The 21964-nt window shown below is 32.9% G+C and overlaps 1 protein-coding gene across 6 annotated transcripts in view; it reads left to right on the top strand.

The window, feature by feature from the left end:
* The window catches only part of Rbsn-5 (Rabenosyn-5), a 43739-nt gene that overhangs the window by 17929 nt on the left and 3846 nt on the right, over positions 1 to 21964 (top strand). For all 6 annotated transcript variants that reach the window (XM_076501365.1, XM_076501364.1, XM_076501368.1 and 3 more), the window contains 4 exons: positions 96 to 257; positions 932 to 1149; positions 5832 to 5902; positions 14734 to 14820. In XM_076501365.1, the coding sequence (XP_076357480.1) occupies positions 96 to 257; positions 932 to 1149; positions 5832 to 5902; positions 14734 to 14820 (538 nt within the window). The remainder of the gene's footprint in view (positions 1 to 95; positions 258 to 931; positions 1150 to 5831; positions 5903 to 14733; positions 14821 to 21964) is intronic.

Consider the following 21964-nt stretch of genomic DNA (forward strand, 5'->3'; position numbering starts at 1 on the left):
TTGTTTTACAATTAATAAATGAGGGTAGCATATTATTGCATACCTTTAGGAAGTTGTCCATAGAATAATGAGTTTTTGATATAATTTTTAACCAGTCCATGAAAAGAACATAGTTCCTTGGATAGCTGATAATGATGTGAAACTTTGCCCTAGCTGTGCTCGATCTTTCAATCTGTCACGTCGCCGTCATCACTGTCGCCTTTGCGGGGGAATAATGTGTCACAACTGTTCAGAGTTTTTGGACTTTCATTATGCAAGTAATGTCATCTTCAAAATATGATGCTTGGGGTTTCTTATTTCATGAGTAGTTTTAAGGATTTAAAACATGAATAGAACTTTATGTAGCAAACATACATTTCACAATTTGTATGATCTCTTCCTAGTCTATATCAAAAGTGATTATGAGAATTCCTAAATAGCCTATAAAAGTTTAAATTATTAGCACTATAACTGCATTCATCTTGTCCTTTTTAAGAAGTATAACTCTTAAAGTAGAGTATTTGTTCTGATTAAAATTAATGTGACTATGTACTGACAATAAATTTGTTTACATTAATGTGAATTTCCTGTTAGCTGAGCAGTAAGCATGAGGGCTTGTAGTGCTTATATTTGGAATTTGATGCCCATGACATGTAAAGCACAAGTATAAAACAAACATTAGTGTGAATATATAGTGTGTATGGATTTCTGAGAATGTTTAAAACCTGTACTAAAACAATGAAGCAAAAATCAAAATGGTGCTTTTGTGAGAATAAAGTTGGATTAAGAGTGAAAGTATTAAAAAGTGTTTTGTTTGAGAATACATATGAACATACATACATACATACATACATACATACATACATATATAAAATAAGCATATATTAGTACTATATATATTTTCTTGTATTATCTCTGTTGGTGGACCATTCTCTGTCATTCTACTTTATAGGAAAGTTGCTACACCCTGGTGTGACTCTTGATGTGGCTACTCAGGAAGTTCGGCCCATGCTGCAGAGACGAGGGAGTAGTAGCAGTTTACTTTCCATAGTGAGCACAGCAGGAGAACCTCACATTCGAGTTTGTCACAACTGTAAAGTTTCTCTTGATCGAAGAGACCAATTTATGGAACAGAAAAATAGTAAACCTATTATTGTACAGATGTATGAGGTAAGATTATAATTTGTCTACCTTTCTTATTTCAGTAGTTAAATGAGCTAGTCCATTGTCATTATTCCATTTATATTTACATTATAAATTGTCTACTTATTTCAGTAATACCAGTTGATTTTTGTGGTATGATTGAAAAATATGTGCTACCATTTTTGTCAATTTGAAGTAAAGAAAATATCAGTGTGTCTATGCAAGTAGAGGGTGAGTGTGTAAGTGAGGAGAGTAGTATGTGCATGTATGTAGAAAGCTGATAGAGCTTATTACAAATTTTGTGATTTTTTATACTAATTGTTTCCTGCACTACTGACATTAGCTCCACATAAAACAGTTTGAGAATCTCTAAGTAAGTGAATAATTAATTCTTTCACCCGTCAAGATTGATTCCTATATGTGGTGAGGGGACCTCCCAGGGAAGGTTTGTTCTTTCAGTTTGCCTCCTCTGGGATCTAAACATTTACCCATGTGTTTGCCATGCGTGGTGACCCTTGAAGGGGAGGAGAGGACCCTGGTGGTTGAGGGGTCCAACCCTAACACACCACTTTGGCCTTGAATTCCTGCAGATGGGCAGCCTTGTGGTGGCCTCCCTTGGGTCAGTCAGCTGGTACACTTGGGTTAGGGTCAACCAAGTACCAGTTTTGGATGCTCTCAACAGATGTTGTTGGACATTGTGCCTGATGCTGGTGTTTGGGTATAGTGCTCACGAACCCCTGGTGTTGCTGCAGTGTCCTTGTTTGACGTTGTAGTGCGTCTCCTTATAGGGCTCCATGGTGGGTGGGGTCATTGGGCACTGAAATATTCCTTTTTTATTATGGATCCTCTAAATAAAATCTTAAATAAAATAGTGAAAAATCAGTCCATGGGTAAACGACCACATCTTGAAGATTCTGAACAGCAATCTTCAACATCTGTAACACCTGTTGTACCTCATTTTCTTATCCTACATTCTCTTTCAGACAAACCTTGAGGGAAAATGTCTCCCTTTTTCATTCAAAAGGGATTAGAGGGACTTGCTAGCTCTCCAAAGTCAGTAAAGAAGCTTTGATCTAGAGACTTATTGGTGGAAAAATCTACATCTCAACACAGTGAACTCCTCTGGCATTCAAAGGTGATTGGGGATATACCTATATGCTACTTTGAATTCATCACAAGGATTTATTGTTGAGAGGGATTTAAAGAACATCCCTGAATTAGAGATTCTCGCTGGTTTCTCCACTCAAGGTGTTTCTGCAGTGAGGCATACCTCCACTCACAAAGATGGAATTATGATGCTGCCAATATCCCTATTCTGACATTTACATCACCATGTCCACCTGTCATTATCAATGCAGGTTATCTTAATTGCAGGGTATGGCCATACGTTTAAAATCCTCTCCAGTGTTTCCAGTGTCAGTGATTTAGTCACTCCAAGATGTCATATCATGGTTCCTTGACATGTGCTTGTTGTGGTGGCAAGGACCATGATGCCTGTGAATGTGAAATGGACCCTCATTGCATCAATTGCAATGGCACTCACCCATCATACTTTTGTTCTTGCCCTAAATGGTTGGAAGAAAAAGAGGTGCAGTGTTTGAAAATGATTCATAACATTACTTATCCTGAGGCTTGAAAGTTGCTGTCCACCACTTCATCTCAGACATATGCTGCTGCACTTCATTCAGTGGGAGTGCAGATGGATCTCTCTGTGGCTCCTAAAGAATTGTTCTCAAACCAAATGAAAAGCCTTTTGACCTCCACAGTTAAAAAAAGTCCCATACATACATTCCACCAAACCCCAAGATCCACATCCTTTGGTTCCAGGTACAGGCATTTCCTCGGATCCATCTTCCTCTCTCATCCCAAGATGCAAAACAATCATTTGTTCATGTCTTCAGTCTCTGGTATCCCTTTCCAACATCCTGTCCAATTGACCTAGGGCAGGATCCATGGAGGTTGATAGACCTCCCTCGAATAAGGAAAAAAACGTGATCATAAATAAAAGGGTTCTCCGCCCAATTTGTCTGTGTATAAATAAAAATGGCCACCCTGATACAATGGAATTGTCGAGGTTTACGTTCTAATCTGGATGACATCAAAACACTGATTGCTTCCTACCATCCTTTTTGTCTCTCTTTACAGGAAACATTTATGAAACCTGCCGATACAGTCACCTTTTTGTGGTTTTCTTTATACAGAAATAACTGGCTGTGTGATGGACGAGTGCATGGAGGGGTGGCACTGTTGGTTGATCAGCATGTGCCCACCATGCCTTTGCCACTTGACACACCCTTTTTTTTTCAATACTGGTTTTTTTACTCATTTTCATGCACCTAGTCAGTCCTTTACTGCTGTTCATTTTTCAATTTGCTCCCTTCACTATTTTTCCATTTTTCTTAGAGGGTTGACAATAATCCATGAGGCAGTGATCATTTTCCTATAATTTTGAGAGAGACTGGTCGTGGTTGATTCCACCCAACCTGCATGCCTGGGGGGAAGCTGTATCATGCAAACTAACCCTCTTTCACTGTTCTTGCAGAACTTGACCCCACCATCGTTTGTAAGCCATCAGTAGACAACAGCAGTATCTGACTGCATTATACAAGCAGCTGCTCAATGTATTCCTAAAACCTCGACATGTTTTCCATGATATCCTCGTCCATGGTGGAATCCTGCCTGCCACATGGCATGGAAGGCTCAAAAACGAGCTTGGGATACTTTCCTTAGATATCCCACACCCTTGAACCGCATCGCTTTCTAGTGGGCCTGTGCACATGCTTGATGGGTAAGACGTCAAAGCCAGAAGGAATCTTGGATTAAGTTTACAATCAGCATATCTTCTACCACCAGTTCCAAAGTCTTATGGGACAATATTCGAAAGGTCAGTGAGCAATATAATTCTCTCCCCCTCTCGATCTTGCTGTCTGATGGCCTGGAAGTAGCTGATACCAGGAGCATTGCCTATACTCTGGGTGAAAGCTTTTGCTGGGTATGTAGCACTTCTGCTTCTTCATCCATCTTCTTAGCCATCAAGACTCAGGCAGTGCGATCACCTCTTTCCTTTTGAGGTGATTGTCTCTATGACTATAATCTTCCCTCTACACTGGTGGAACTGAAACTAGCCCTTCATTGGTCTGGCAGGATATTGGTTGGTCCTGATGATGTACACTACGAGATACTGTGCCATCTATCCCCTGCTTCTCTTGTTAATCTTTTGATTGTTTTTATCTGGATCTGGCAGGAGAATATTTTTCCTGGTGCCTGGCACCAGGCTATTTTCCTACCTTTCTCTAAGCCTGGGTAGGATCCCAAGATTTCTTCAAACTACCATCAAGTTGTTTAGACAAGCTGTCTCTGTAAGACCTTAGACAGGATGATTAATGCTCCTCTTGTTTGGTTCCTTGAATCAAACAACCTCCTCTCGCCCACCAAGTGTGGGTTCCAATGACAGTGCTACACCATGGACCACCTGATTTGACTTGAAATGTCTTTGGCCATCTTGCTTTTGTAAATATCGAAGGGAGTAAGTTGTTTTGGGTAAGCTACGCATTGGTCACAGTTTTTTAACTCACCACTTCCTTTTATCTGGTACTGGTGTACCAGTGTGTGGTCTGTGTGGCACTCAGGTCACAATCATACATATTTTATTATCATGTTGTTGTTACAACCAAAAATGACGATTTCATTTTAAACATATTTTAAAGGTAGGTTTTCCCTTAACATTAGCCAGTGTCATAGGTGATATTGGCTGCCTCACTCATGTTTTTGCATTTTTAAGAGCTAATTGTCTTTTTAACTTAATTTAAGGTTTTTATTGGACTATATACTGTTTTAGCATGCTTTCTTTTACAAATTTTACTTTTATTTTGACCTGAATAAAGGACTGGAAATGCTAACTTTAGGTGACTGACAGCACATTTGAACTTAATGCTTCAGTCTTCCTGGCGGGTATTAATTTTACATATTTTACATATTTTTACCTTAATTTTCATATACCATTATATACCAGATAACCTAGTAGCTTTGTGCCAATAAACATGAAATACCTACCTATCTACCTAATGGGTGTGCCTCTATGGAGCTTCTGCCATAGGGTGTAACACTCCATGTGATTCCTTTGTGTCCTTTCTGAAGGTAACTTATCTATAAGAATGTTTGCACTGGCTCCTCCACCACTTCAATATGGGATCCTTGCTTAATTACTTGCAATATTTTCTCAGAAGTTAACTTTTTCTGGTTAAGAAAATGTATTTTGGATGATACTCATCTATTTTTACACATTCCCACCCTTCTTTCCTATTTCCTGTGTGAATTAGTATTCCATATCTTGTCAAAGAATGAAGATTCATGAGTGTGAAAACATAGAAGGAGCTTGGGCACAAGGATGTGAGTCACTGTTCTGTTGGTGAAGCAGTTTTTTTGTGCATAATGACTACTCTGCAGTAGCACATTTCACAAGAAAATCTTGTAGGATTAGGTGGGAGTTGCCTAAAAGCCATGCAAAATCTCTAAGGCAAATACATGGGGAAGATAACTGAGTGAGGAGGTAAATATTAATCAGAAATAAACTTTCAGGTAATTACAATGTAAACTTTTGGTAATTTGAAGTACCATTAACTGTAACTGTTTTGTTGTTAAGTAAAGATAAAGGTAGGAATTCCTTGTTATTTTTGAGTGGCTCTAAAGCAGTTTATGTCCTTTTGCAGAGAATGCGAGAACACATGACAGAAATACTGGGATTATTACCTTTATACTTTAAAATGGCTGATGCATTAAGGTAAGTGATTAAGTAGAGGGACAGTTTATTTGATGATTGACTGTAATCAATAAAATTTCAGAATTTTTGCATCACAGTTCCTTTTACTTTGATTTAGCTTTTCTCTTAGTTTTCTATCACTCTGTTTACACTCAATCCAGATCTTTGATTACTTTTGAAAACTATTACTATGTATGAATGATTAGCATAATCCTTTAATGCCTACATTGGATAAAACTAACATTTCTCATACTGATCAACTAAGTTACAGAATGTACCTGTTTTCAATTGCTGTTGTATGGTACACAGCATAATTTTAACTTGTATCTGCTCATCTTTCTCATTTAATCTGTCTTTCATATGTTTGTGACAATTTGAAATTCAGTAGACTTGGTTCTGAGCAAGACTTAAAAATCAATTCAGGTACGACTATTGAGTTTCATTCTGTTTATGAGAAACTCAGTGTTTCATTTAATGAGTTAATATTCTAGAGTATGTGAAGCTGTAAGTTGCATACTGAAATTAATATCAGCTTCGGTTAAACCAAACTACCTACATAGAACAGGAATGAAAGTTAATCAAGTAATGAATAGCTAACTTGATACACTGTTCTTACATTTATACTTATAATGATTAGAATACATTGTTTAGCCAGTTTCATAACCTTGATGTTGCAAATCAACTTAGTGTTTATATAAATGCAAAATAATGAGTAAATTAAATGAATAACACTGAACACAATTGTGATGAAAGGTAAAAATATTGATATTCTAATTCAAATATTGTATGTAATACAATTTTTATATACCAAACATAACTTGAGGTGTGGTTAACACAACTAATCTGACTTTTAACTAATGAAGAAACAAGTTTTCTTATACTGAGACTGTTTCTATAACTAGTCTTAGTTAGAACTTTAATAATTTACATAGATTACTATTCCACACCTTTCTGAAGCATGCTTTGACATACTGAATCTCAACAGTGTTTTTAAGTTTGTATGCTTTTTCTAAACATGCTTTTGGGCATTTTGTGATGAATCTGATGTAGCCTTGTTTACAAAAAAGTAAATTGGTAAGTTATGTTGTGGTACATTTTATGAAGAAGAATATATAATTATTTTTGAGCATATAAAGCATATTGACAAATATAAAATTGTAGATGCTGAATATTTGTAAGATTCATACATTAGTGATTTTATAAAGTTTTGGTTTTTAGAACTGTAGTTCGTATTATGGATCAGGGAAAGTAAACTTTCCAGCAACAATTATTGTAAATGAAAAAGCTAAGTGAAAAACAACTTTTAGATAAGATTTTTACAAAAAATCTTTTTTTATTTTAACAAGTTTTGGGCCCAATCCTCAGTTCTGGAGTTTCTTTTCACTTCTCTGCTTTTTTTACTTATAATACTTGTATCAGAAATTTCCCATATAATTTTATCAAGTCATTTAAACTGAAAATTTTGTTTTAATAACTCGGAGAGTACCATCTGGCAACACTGCCATTATACTTCAAATTTTGCAACAAAATTACACTAAAATGTTTTATGGAGTTAAGTTCTTAAAATCAGATTATAAATGTAAACAAAAACTAAATTCTTCTTTGAAGGGTAAATTTTAATAATTGACAGTTTTTTAATAAAACATCTTATTACTCTAAGAGTAAACATAAGGGGCAAACATAAGGCAAGATGCAAAGTATGTGAAAAAAGTTTTGATGATGTTGCTATGGGTGAAGCTGCAATAAAAAATCACATTAAGTTAAAAACCTTTTGTCTGTAGAGATTGCATGGACTCTTATGACATGTTTCTTTTGTTGAGAGGAATGCAACTAAATGCAAATATAACCTTTGAAATTGATGATCAAAATAGAAAGCTAATCTGCACAAATCCATAGTGGCTTTGTAATACATTATTTGTAAAATTAGAAAATCATGGCTAATTTTTTTAAACTTAACCAGTCACTGATGGTTATATACTACAAAAAGCTATATATTTTTTACTTTATAATAATAATAATAATTTATATATTATATCAAGTAAATCAACTTGTATCATGCATCTTTGCTTAGCTGTAATACATGTCCAATGTTTTGAAAAAGGAATCCAATTGACCTTTTATTAAAACAGTCTGTGTCTAAGTGATTATAATACTATAGAATGATTAAGTACACTGACACACTCTCAGTAGCAGTAAGCCCTTAATATTTTCAGAAAGGGCATTAAAGAAAAAAAAGACAGACTGGATCTGGTCAAAGAAGAAATTGACTCATTTATTGAACTTCAGATGTATAAAATATCTGTAAGTGATAATTATTCCAAACTTGGGTGAAATAAAAAAAATAAAAAAATAAAACTCGGACTCGGGAAGATATTTATCCTCACATTTGTAGAACATTTAGGTCACTGGAAGTTATTCCAAACTTGTCTGAAATTGAGAAAAAATATGACTCAGGCTGGGATATTAATCTTTCTGTGCTTGGAACAGTCACGTTAATGAAAAATTATTACAGATTTATGATTTAAACTAATGTACATAGTGCAGATTTATTCTGTATCCTTTGTTGTTTCATAAATACATATATTAAATTTTCATTGAATCATCAGAATTATTACAGTATTTTTTCCATTTTTATTCATTTCCCATATTAAATTCCAGACCCTACTATTGTGTACTCAGTTGCCAATGTAGAGAACAATTATTATCATAATGTTATAAATGGTGGCCTTTGTGATAGTATGGATCTTGCTTTAGTGGTATCATGAATGGCCAATAAAAACAGAAACAATTCTCTGAAATAGTCCTTGAATTTCTTCGTACCAGTCTCAAATGAACCCTAATGTATGTCAATGAAATTAACACTGTAATGGCTGTTATAACTTGATTTTTATGTTATATAAATTATAATTCCTTTGTTTAAAAAGAAATATTTAACCTACAGTTTCCCTGTCATGTGATCCATTTGCAATGAAAATTCTGAAAATCATACTTGAAAGATTTAAGAATTTTTATAGGTTTAACTTGTCACTTGGATTATGAAATCTTATGAACACAGGATGTGTAAAAGTGCCATCTTGTTTATGCAAATACTTCTATACCCAGAATCTGCTGACAGTATCTTCATAAAGTCCTGTGACCATCAGTTGATGTATCGGCACAAATAATGAAAGACATGGAATTTAAGTGGAAAATTAAGAATTAAAAGTAAACTATAAGTGAAAGATAAAGATTTAAGATTACATGAGACAAAAAAGATTATTTTAGTTAATTTCTATTAAGAGTTGAAAGGTATTACATATTTCCATTTATTAATTTTAAACATGTCTGCACTGTATGTAGGTGATAAGAATTAATGAAATATATTGAGAAAATTTAAAATCAGATTAAACATTTACCTTAAAAACTTTTGAAATTCATATTGGAAGTTCTAGAGATTATTTAATGAAATACAAAACTGTAAGATAATAAATAGTATTTTAACACTCAAAATGAAAATCACATTGCAGGTGAGCTATTCAGAGTGCAAACTACATTAAAACATTTTTATTAGAGATAGTAAAAAAAGTATAAATATGTTATTTTTCTGAAATAACACATTTTTAGGAATGTTTTATTCAGTATTAAGACAGTTTCACCAACTAGTTTCATTCTTGTGACAAAATATTATGAGAGCAACATTAGCTTGTTTCTGAGAGTGTTGTTAGTGATTAATAAAGTTTTGATGATCCTTGAAGCCTTTCCACTTTCCTATTTATTGTATTGTGTGTGAATATTTTTTTGCTGAAAACCAAACTTCCAAGTACTTGTACTTGTTAACCACCTCAATAATCTAACCCTTCTATGTCCCTTTATTTTCGTTACTAAGCTTCCCTCATTTATGAAATACTATAATATTTGATTTTTCCAGATGAATAACCAAACAATTTCTTTCCACAAAATTTTCATAAGTTTTAACCACTTTAGTAATACTGCTTTTATTCTTGACCAATGCAACAAAACATCTGCAAGTTTAAGACCTGTTACTTTTTTATTTACAATGAGAAGGAATAGTTCCCCCAATATTCCTTATGATCTGTTCGTCTTTCCAATCATTGATAAAAAATACTAAATGACACTGGGCTCAAATGGTCATTCTTATATCACTTCTTTTGAAATCCAAAACTTATCTGATTGTCTTCTTGGTGATATACTAACATTCCTTATAAATACTCTTAATTATCTTCTTCCTCTAATTCTCATTGTCTAGATCTTTTCACATAGGTTCTTCCTATTGACCTTGTCAAAAGCTGCTCTTAAAATCAATAAATTGTGCATGTAGTTTACCTCCTGTTCTTCTCAGATGATTTTTGATTCGTATATTTAACACAAAAATATCATTTCTTGTCACAATGTGTTTCCCAAATCTGCTATATTTTCTTTGGTTTTTTTCTTTTATTGAGTCAGTCATTGTCTTATGTAGAGTGTTAAATGATATGATTTCTGTATAATTCATTGGATTTCTTTTTTTATCAGTTTTGCAAATGGGACAAATTAGTCCATCCTTTCAACTGTTAGGACAGGTCCCAGTCCTTCCAGATGTTATTAAGTAGTTGCAAAAGATCTCTCATTTCTTGTGTAAATACATTAAAAATAGTTAATTTCTGTGTTTTCTCCCAGTGAATTGGCATTCTTCAGTTGTTTTTTTTTTTTACCTAGTCAATCCTTCTTGTTCAAATTCTGCATCCAGTTCGTTATTTTCAAATGTTTATGTTGGAAATTTCACAATCAGTTGTTGCTACTTACGTTTATGGTTCATCTATCATGGGATGGTGCACCAGTTTCACACTGTACTTATCAGGCTTGCTTCTGCACCTTATGTTTTATGTCAGATTGTAAGTGTTTTTCTCTTCATCTTCATTCTCTGGGGCTACATTTACTTTATTACATGGACAACTGGCTTCTTTTGGCCTATTCGGAACTGGAGTCAGTCAGTCATGCTTGTCAACTTGTTCAAATGGCTACTTGGGTGGAATGGTTAATGAAATTGGAGAAGTCCTACCCAGTACCTTATCTATTTGAGTGTCTTTCTCAACACTTACCTCAGTTGGGTCTAACCTTCTCCTCTTTGTCTTCATTATATGGATTGTTTGCCATGCTTTGTTTGCTCCCTGATTTTCTGTCACTTTTGCAGATGTCTTTCATGACACCACTTGTTCCCCTAGGTCATGCACACGTTTCCTATAATGAAGTCTGTACAATCTATGGAACCTTGATTGGGATCCCTTGACTACTCTTTTTACACTTCCTACTTCTCTAATCAACAGTCTGTTCTGGTGGTTGGACAAGACTCTTAGATTGGCAGGTGTTCCACTTCCTCCTCCTCATCCAGCTGTTACAGATGCATCCCTTCAGGGCCGAGATACACAGATCTATCACTAAGAAGTTTTGGGTCATTGGTCTATCACTGAATAGTCCTAACATATGAATGTTCTAGAGCTTTCAGTCATCCTTTTGGCTTTGGATCACTTCCTGCTTCTAACTAAACATTGTCTGGTGATAATTCATTCTTATAGTTTTATGGTAGTGGCATATATGAATCACCAAAGTGGCACCCAGATGAAATTCTTCTATTTTCATATGTTGGAGCTCATTTATTGGGCTCACATGCACTACATTCATTTAATTGCATGTTTTGTTCGAGGTGCTTTCAGTTTCATGGAGGATCATCTTTACTTCTCTGACAAGATTGATCTGATGATGAGGTTCCTCAGTCCTCTTGTTTTTTTGGTGGCTTTGCTGTTGGTGGAGTTTCTCCTCACATGTGCCAACTCTCTGAATCACAGATTACTCCTCTGACATCTCATCTTCAGACTTTGGCTATTGACTTCAGCCAAGGTTGGTCACACACATTTTTATATATTTATTTTCTTATATGATTACTTCATCAGGTGGTTTCCATAATCCATACCACTCCATGTTGGATCCTTCTGGTAATTCCCTATAGGCTGGCTCAACTGTAGTTTCCTCTCTTTCACCAACTCCAATTGTTGAAACTTGTGGCAGAGCTTTTATATAGTTGTTAGACTATGAGATTACATCTCATTTGATTAGCTATTATTATAAATTTACATAGAAAAGAGGACATCATCTTTTGTTTTCAGATTTTGACTGCTCTCTAGCTGCATTTTTGTTAAAGTTGAATTTATGTAATTAAATAGTGTAATAATTTTAATGTGTGGCAACAATATTTTAATTAACCTTTAAATTAAAAGTAGAGGGGTGATTAACTTATATTGGAATTATTTTGATTGTGCAAATCAACACACCATGTAACAACCACAGCTGATAAAAGTTGTGATGGAAAAGCATGTATCAGAACTATACTTAGGCATTGTTTGGTGTTTTTTATGTAATGTGATGCCACTGAAAATTAATTGCTTTTACAAAGTGTATGTAACAGTCCACTTATTGAACAAAATATTCATAGACTCGTATCCTAAAGAATTATTCAGACTATGGAGTTAAAATTTCTAAGAGAAGAATGTACCTTGTATTTAATGGCATTAGAAAATGAAATATGGACTAACTTGGAGCACTAGGACCCTTCAAAATGTGACCAATAACAGTTTACACGTCAGTGAAGGTAATCCCTTGGGTAACAGTACTCAACATGATAAGGATCTCCATCTGGAAAAGGAACATAAGTCACGTGTATAAAAGCTGCTTTCATAAAATAATGAAAGAAAATCAATTGTGAAAAACAGTATAAACTGTAAGTAGCCTGGGAAAAATAGTAGTAAGTGGTGATGTATGGTGAAATGTGTGTACATTGATAATTGTAACAAGTCTCATGCCATTTTCTTCATTTCTTCTAATCAATAGGTGAAGCAAATTTCCAAAAATGGTGTAAATCATCTCAAAATTTTTTGAAGTATCTCATGATCATTATTGGGTAACACACTCAGTACTGTTTAGGGATTAGATCAAGTTGAACTCTGTTTATTATCTAAACAATGTTCTAAACCTTGTCTTTGTAGAGATACGGAAGGATATAGTACAGCTTTTCCAAAATAAGGCTTCTAGTCTTAACCTTTGTTAGCAATTGCATATTTCAAGTAACTTGAGAATGAAATAAATATTTGTGATATTCCCTATGAAGAAATACTGGTCAAGTTGCTAGATGCAGCAGTTATGGGTTTCTGTTGAAAGACTGTTGTTCTCTTATTCTCAATGAATTATGGAAAGCTGGTATACATTGAAAACTATGCTGCAGGGCTGTTGTCAAGATGGATTGTCACCAGAATAAAGCACAACCAAAATATTGACATGGGATGTGATGACTTGTGAATGTTCTATAATCACTTTAATTTACAAATTTAATGTGAGTTATGGTAAAGATGTTTTAATGATCCAGTACATTAAATAAGAAGTCAACTATAATATTTTTAATAAAAATGTTATAAAGATATTTAACTAACACACTAACCCCTTAAGTGGTAAACCTAGAAAATATCTATAAAAGTGCAGCTTTGCATTTCTGGTGTAGTTGAAAATTAATTTGGTGTAAATTAAGTTCCATATTTTAAGTATGCATAGAAGCACATTTTGATTATACAAAGTAATCTAAATCTTAAAAAACAATGTATGTGAAAGAGGATGTCTTAACTGTTTGTTAAGGGGTTAAATAAGAAGTCTACTATAATAATTTTAATGTGAAGTAAGTGTGTTAAGAATGCTTTTTCTGTATTAGAAATCAGTAATTTTATTTTTAACCATTTGTGGAAGTAACCATGTTTAAATTCATATGTAGTAATTTTAAATACTACGGGGTGTTTGGAAAGTCACTTTGCAGTTTTGTAATCATACTTTATTCAGTCTATTTCAAGCCAGCAACTGATAGCGGTGTTTAGAAACAAAATAAGAAGGATCCAGGCCTGTATTGATGACAATGGGGGTCACTGTCAACATTGTTTATAATTGTCATTCATATTTACCTCCTATATTCTATATTGAAGCATGTCTGTTAATAAATATATAAGTGCACAGTGACTTTCCGTACTTTACTGTAGATGTAAATAGTTAAAAATATATTATTTTAGGATGTGATAATGGTTTATGCTTAACCTTTAATTTTCATGTTTTCTGTTCACTGATTGTATATTAATTTCAGAAACATTAGGTTTTAATTAAGTTGCTGTAAATTACAGTACAATTCATGCTGTGTTAAGTCAGATTAATGTGAGAATCTTAAGAACTTTGTTTCTACATTTTTTTTGTACATCACTTCACAAAACTTACAGTTGTGTGGCTTAAGTATTTCTTTAATCTTTCTTAGTTTAAAACCCTAACCTGTGCATGTAGATTTATATATGTTATTCCTCTAAGAACATCACTTCATATTTCATATTTTAGAACATAGCTCATATTATGTATTAAAATATTGTAAAAAGTAATTTTCCTTTGAACATTTCTTGATTTAACCATTCAAACTTTTAACATTATCCACTGTATTCATCTACACTTTGGAGGTATGTTCCCTTTAAGATCAAAAGATACTGATACTTCTATTTTGAAGTTAAACTGGGAACCCAACTTATTAATGTTATATATGTCATATTTGATGATGATAGTATAAACTTTTTTATACTATGCTTAAGTAAAATAACTGACAAATGTATTTTATTTTCTAATAACTTCAACCTGTCTGTCTATATCTGTTATGAATGAAATATTTGATAGTAGCAAGTTTCCAAATTGTTATAATGCTTCCTGTAGAAATAAACTGTAAAACTGTGAATTAAAGATTCAAATTTAGTTCTTAGTTTGTTCTGTTTAACAGCAAAATTGTACATGAAATTTGTTTTTGTTTTCAGCTATGGTGAAACTAGTTACAGCCTCAAAGATGCTCAAGAACTCCGGATGAAACTCACTAAACTAGCAGAAAATATTGACATTATCAGGTAATTTAACCTCTAAATCTTCAAATTGAAATTCTATCAGAAAAGAAAATATAGTAGGCAAAAATTAATTTGATTTGACAACATAAAAATGTATCAATTAATAGAGAAGTACACAGTTAAATGTATGAAATTTGTTGACAGAGTAGAACATAGCTCCTCAAGATAATATTTGTATATCTAAGCATTGAAAATTAAATATCTCTTTCATTTAGATATAATTTTGCAGGAATATTTATATACCCTAAGATGTGTATCAGTCTTCTCTCAATTTTGTCTAATACTTTCTATAACTTGCTAAGGAATAAAAAGTATGAACTTAGATTTTTATTTGCTGTTACATTAAGTGCTCACACTAACTGTTGCAAATATTTCTGAATTCTTGCATTAGAAGCTACCTTTTCAGTTCCTGTTCTATGAATTTCACTTTATTCAAGTCTAGCATGTTAGTGATATTCCCTAGTGCATAAAATACTTTTACAATCTCCTTGTCATACATTTCTGTAGTCTGACTACAGAACAGGTGCTTGTTCTCATATCAGATGTATCATTTCTTTGGATACCTTTTCTCTGACGATCTACCTTTTTTTTTTATTCATGCAAATCATCACTAGTTACAGTTCCAAACAAGAATTTTAAGACATTTCTGCCTCTATTAATTAACCTGTGTTTTTGTTGATTTTGATTTGAAGTATAAACACTATCCCAAATGTATTTTAACTCATTTAATTTCCTACTCCACTTTTTATAACTCACTGTTAGTACTATTTGCATTATTTGTAGTACCTTCATAATAGTTACTCCTGTTTTAGTAAACATAATCACTTCTTTCCTATTCTTATGTTTAAAATTTACACCAGTTTCCCAGTTAACTTTTTTTTAATGTGAATAGTTCTTCTTAAAATCTTATTAATAACTGAATGTATTACAAAAACAGTACATCCTTGGCAATTACCCATTTATACCTCAATAAAATAGTTTCCCTTCTCAATGAATACAATACCTTATGTATTTTTACTGAGACTGTACTTACATTTTGTTCTGCTATTATGGTCACTGTCATCATCCTAAGGATTCTAGTGCACCTGAAAACTTATTTGCTACTAATATGTGTAATATATAGTTATTATTATTACTATTATGCATTATATCTGGTTATTATATGGTTGATTATCTCTCAAATACTCAAGCATATTATCAAATGTTTTAAATCCTTCATTCATTATTTTACTACTTGAGACTATCATTTACTCTATGGATATATCTACCATATTACATTAAGTGTAATGACCTTTTGGTCAAAATGTGTTCTTATTGGTGGAGGATGAATCCACAGCTGATTCTCAACGGAAATTTAGATTATAGTCATTCATTATAGTGTCTGATGAAGACTGTGGTTTACTCATGCTAGTCTGAGATATTAGTTGTGTACCATTTACATCTACTAAGTTAGATTCAACTGTGCCATCTCTTGCTATATTTCCACTACCACACATAGTTCACTAACTTGCATATCAGTACCTGTCTCAGTGGTGTGTGTCATCTAACATTACTGTTTATGTATCTTCTTTTATTAAAGGGTCTATCTTTTCCTCATTTATTTGCTCAACTTCATTACTTCTGAATTTTATCTTACTAGAATCTTTAATCTCTTTTTTGTAATTTTTTAGGGTCACTATTTCTATTTTCTCTGTTAATTGTTCGCACTGATAGGGCTTGGTTTCTTTTACTGTCTTTAGGTGGGTAACGTGTACTAAATGCATGCTTATACCATAGGTTCCTTGTATTTTGAAATTTACTGGGCTTGTTTGTTTTACAACCCTAAACAGTCCTTTCCAAAGTTTTGCTAACTTTTTATATTTATTTTACAAACAAAAGGTTTGTAAATTTACTAGTTCTTTATTTCCTAATTTAGTTTTACTGATCTGTACTTTTTATTTGCCTGCTTTTTCCTGTTCTTTCCGGCTGTAGTTAGGTATTTCCTTGCTAATTCAAATGTGATTTGCATCCTTTCCATCATTTCTGCTTTATAGTGTTCATCTAATGCATCGTGTATTCCTCTAGGTGCTAATATCTTCTGCATGTATAACATTACACCTTTACTCTGTAAAAGTAAAAAGGGACTTTCATGCATAGATTTATTTTTTGTTCTTTGTGTGTTCATCCCATGTCTTTTGATCCTTCTCACAACACTGGGGTGTTATGTGTGATAGAATTCTATTAAACCTTTCTATTAGTCTATTAGCAGTGGTCTCAGTTTTCTTTACTCCTAACAGTTGACAGATTTTTTTCATTAATCTTGAAATTAAGTTTGTATCTTTATCTGTTAGCAAATGCTATGTAGTGCTATACCTTGTTATAATGTGGTTTACAAAAGCCTTTGCAAAAGACTTGACCTCTTGATCTTGTAGACATATTGCTTCCAAGAATCCAGTTAAGTAATCAGAAGTAACTAATATATATTTATTTAGTGCATGCAGAGTTAATATTCTTACTATATTGGAGAAATGGCATAGCTGTGTGTGTATATATATATGATGGAAATAATAAATATAATAGGGCCAATTGTTGTACTGAAATACAAGATTCCAATACCAGAAGTGGTGATCAAGAGGTATGAAAGGTGGTACTATCTGCTGAATGGTACCACAAGCAAAAATCCATAAAAAAAAATTCACACACTGGGTGTTCAAGATTTAGAATTAGAACAATAACTATGCTTTGTGCTGTAAGCCATGTTTTTAAATAACAGAACACAATTGTAAATAAAATTACAAAGTACTTGCCTCACATCAAGAAGATGAGTTTCACTGAACTGTATGTACTTTTTAAATGTAGTACTAAAAACTGGAGTTCTTAAAATATATATTCTTCAATAATGGTAGAATTTTTAATGTATAAAAACATTACAGTTTATATTTGAAAGTTTTGAGCTCTGTTTTTGTATATGACAAAAGAGCATAACCTGAACATTGTTGCCATGCAGTACTGTACTTCCAAGAAAGAAGTACTTTTTTAGAAAATGTACAGTCTCTTAAAGTGAGATATGAGTAATATAATTACTAATTACTAGTACAAACATTTGTCCATAGGGTTGGTTGTTTCTGCTAGTGAACCTAAAATATCTGTAGCTATCATATAAAATGCCATTGTTAAACTTGGCATTTTTTCTTAGGGGACATTTAATAAATGCAGATATGATAGTTTTTAATGTCCTTTCTAATGTTTTGCAAACACAACTGTCTACTTAATCATCCAAATATTTATGCAAATGCTAAGTGGGCCACAAATTGGTGTCATGATAAGTATTCATGACTCTGTTTTTCAAAGTTTGTGAATTACTATTTATGATATTCTACCTATGTTTTCTTCACTCTACTTGTCTGTGTAATGTCTTGATGTCTAACATATGTTTGGCATATTCTGCTTTTAATACCTAGCTTCTTAATGCACTCACTGTAGCATCTTTTGTTCATGAATAATGTAATCTAAGTCCCATACAACTTCATAACCAAAATCATAGTCCTGCCTCAGCTATGACCATCTTGCTAACCTCAAAGATGGATATTTATGAATCATTAGCAACCTATGTGATACATGATCTGTGATAATGGTAAATTTTATATCAAACAGATTACAACAAAATGTTTTAATACACTGTATTTCTGTTAAACATTCCTGCTCTGTTACTCAGTAATCCTTTCCTGCTACAGCTAGCTTTCTACTCTGATAAGCTATGGAGTGTTCCTGCCTGTGATAATACTGCACTGTAAGAAAACCTGAAACATCAGTACTTAGAATAAACTCCTTGCCAAAATGAAAATAACTCAAAATTGTTTCCTTTAATAAAGACTTTCATATTTGTGTAAATGCTTCTTATCTTTTGTCTGTTCAGTAAAAACTTGTGTCTTTGTCAGTTGAGTTAAGGGTCTTGCAAGCATTGTAGAATGTGGTATAAATCTCATATAAAATTCCTAAAAATGCAAGTATATCCTTTACTGTTTTTTGTACTGGGTAATTCGTACATACATCTTTTGTGGTTACATGTGATCCAAATTATCTAGAAACAGGCGTTTACTTGGCTTTACCTTTTAGTTTATCCTCAGTCTATTAAACACACATCCTAGTTTCTCTAAGTGTTCTTCAAAACACACAGGGAAATTTAAAACATTGTTTAAGTAACAAAAACATTCCAAGTCTTGTAAACCTGATATACTACATCCATCAGACTCTGAAATGTTGAAGGGATATTACATAACATAAATAGTATTCTATTAAACTGATATTTACCAAATGGTAATATAAATGCACTGTTAACTCTAGCTCCTTCTTCTGTTTGTACTTAACAATATCCATTTTGCAAACCCATATATAAAAAGTACCTATTTTGACCTAACTTGTCAAATATTAACAACTTTGACCTAACCTGCCTTGCATTTCTTAGTTAATGAGTAAGTACTTTTAAGGATAATTCAATTAATCTTCTCCACATCTAAACTTAACCTTCAACTACCATTCTTTTTGGAACAAGCACAACAGACAGTGCATATAGATTACTACTATTCTGTATTATTCCTTGTTTTAAGCAACAGTGCACATAGATTACTACTATTCTGTATTATTCCTTGTTTTAAGTTACTCTTTATGCATGCTTTTAATTTTACCTTGTGTATGCCCATCTGGATCACATTCTCACATAAATATGTATCTGTACTCCTCCAGTAAGCTTATTAATTCTTCGTTTATGTTTTTTCTTACTCTGCCATCACATTTTTCCTTATATACCAATTTATTCTCTCTTACAGTTATTTTCTCTCTACTGCTAGCCTTACCTGTTACTCATTTATATTTATGCTCACTCTGTCTTTCACATGCTTTCTTATATACCACATTATGCTTTCTACTGCTAGCCTAACCCATTCCTATATGCTTTAAGCAGCATCAATTTACACTCTTTTACATTTAAATATTTTATAGACAGTGTGTGTGTTTCAGACACTATGGATGGAATTAGTAATATAAACTGCTACTTTCCCTATCTATGTTGGCTCAAATAAAACTTCATTATTTTGCCTAAAGTCCTCTACCTTAACTGCAATAATAATATTACTTCTTCCTGGTTACTGCAACTAATCTTACAGGTATTCTTTATCTCACACACTCTTGTTGAGATAATCTGTTGCCTGAATTATATTACAGTCATCTGAGATGTTTGTCTAACTAGTTTACTGTCTAAAATTCTATTTCTCTATGTTATTCTGTCTTACTTCACCTACTGTTTGCTTATTTTTTGATTCCTTCTTCACTATCACAATTACTGTAACAATTACTACTAGTAGTTTTGCTAGGCTAAAGAGTTTCCTTGTTAGTCTGGTTTTTTATGAACACTTAATCTTATTACCATGGTAACTTAGTTGTGTATTCCTACTGTTAAGAGTATCAGTGGTTTTGTGTTTAGCCTGTTGTTCATTAGCCTTACTACTTTGCTTGATGCTAATGTTAGCATCTTACTATAAGATTGAATCAGTGAAAGGGTACATAAGCTTGAGAATATATTCCCATCAAAATCTAAAGTCTCTGTTGCAGTTTACCTCTAGCAGTTGTTATTTCAATGTCATAAGAAACCCTACCCTAAAATACCATCTGTTTACAAATGTAGAAAAAGTGTTTAAGCATTATATTTGCCCAGCATTTTAACATGATGTTTAAGATGTTTTTAGAAACTTTCTTCATTATCCAGCAATGACAGATTTTTCAACACTAAGTGACACAAGATCAAGCACCTGTGTCAACAAACAATTTTGGAGTAACTACTAGTATAACTTCATCAACTCTATAATTAAAGGCATTCCTATACTGTGCATGCCATAAGATTTTACTTTGTTGCATTTAAATTTAATTATAAATTTTAAGTTATTGTAAGTATTATTTAATTATGCACCTTTCTCCTTACAAGATGCACCTAACCAAAATCACTGAGTTAACATTATTAATGCTTAACCACTGGAACTACTTGTAATTTTGCTCTGTAAATTCCAGCTCTCAGGGCTTTATTTTTTGCTTTTGATGGGCATCTACAATCCCTAGCAATGTGTTCTGTAAATCCACAATTAAAACATTCTCTCTGCTCATTCTTCTTTGTAAAGCAGTTTTTACTGCAATTGAAGCATTTTGTGCACTCTGGCTTATTTTGATTCCTAATTTGGCAGTTTGCATGGTCATTTCTGTTATTTACAGAATTTACAGCAAAATGCTATGGTCTGTATACCTGTTTCTGGCATAGCTGTTCTCTAGTAGCTACTTCATTTAAATCTAGCAGAATAGTGTGTGATGTGTTTACTTCATATACAATTCTGCTCATTACATTACTAATCACACCTCATTCATAGTCTGACTTTAAAGTGGCTTGTATCATTAATTCATTAGGGTATCTACATGCACATTGAAGTGTGTTACCTAACTCATTCTAACTGATTCTCCCCCTGCTGGATTAAACTTTGAATCTGTTTTATTGTATTTTTGTGTCAGTGCTAGATACTGAAAGTCTGCAGTTTCTTTAAGCTCATCATATGCACAGATACAGCATTTTGCCTCACCTGCTGTTCTTAATCTAAGTATATTGGCCTTCTTGGCATCCGTCCATCCTAGCAACCTCACTAACTGCATCAATAAAACTCTCAATGTCTTCATAAAATTTTCCATACAAAAGTAGTATATCACTCATTAAATATGTAGACCTATGCGATTTTGTTGGCAAGGGTTGTTCTACAGTAGCTTCAAAACCTGTACCTACCCATCTATCAGTTCTAGGTTACACACCCTATTCTATTTTACTTTTTTAAACAGGAGTAGCCATATTTACTTCTTTTAATACTACTTATTAATACTTATGCTAATTTAACTAATTTATTTTATTATCTATTTCAAATTATTTTTCTTATTTTTACTTTGGTTTTCCTAAAATTCTATCAATTTATCCATTTTGTAATTTGTTGTTGAGTTCTACTTGCACATTTAGCAAGGTAATTCATTAATCTATTAACAGGATATTTTGTTATATCCAGTTGTGGGTAAGGCTTACAAGCCACTAACTTGAGGAAATTTACATAAAGAATGAAGAAACACTTTGGACACTAGGTAACAAAAC

The sequence above is a fragment of the Tachypleus tridentatus genome, chromosome 5 (assembly GCF_004210375.1).
Source record: "Tachypleus tridentatus isolate NWPU-2018 chromosome 5, ASM421037v1, whole genome shotgun sequence".
In the NCBI taxonomy this organism is placed as follows: domain Eukaryota; kingdom Metazoa; phylum Arthropoda; class Merostomata; order Xiphosura; family Limulidae; genus Tachypleus; species Tachypleus tridentatus.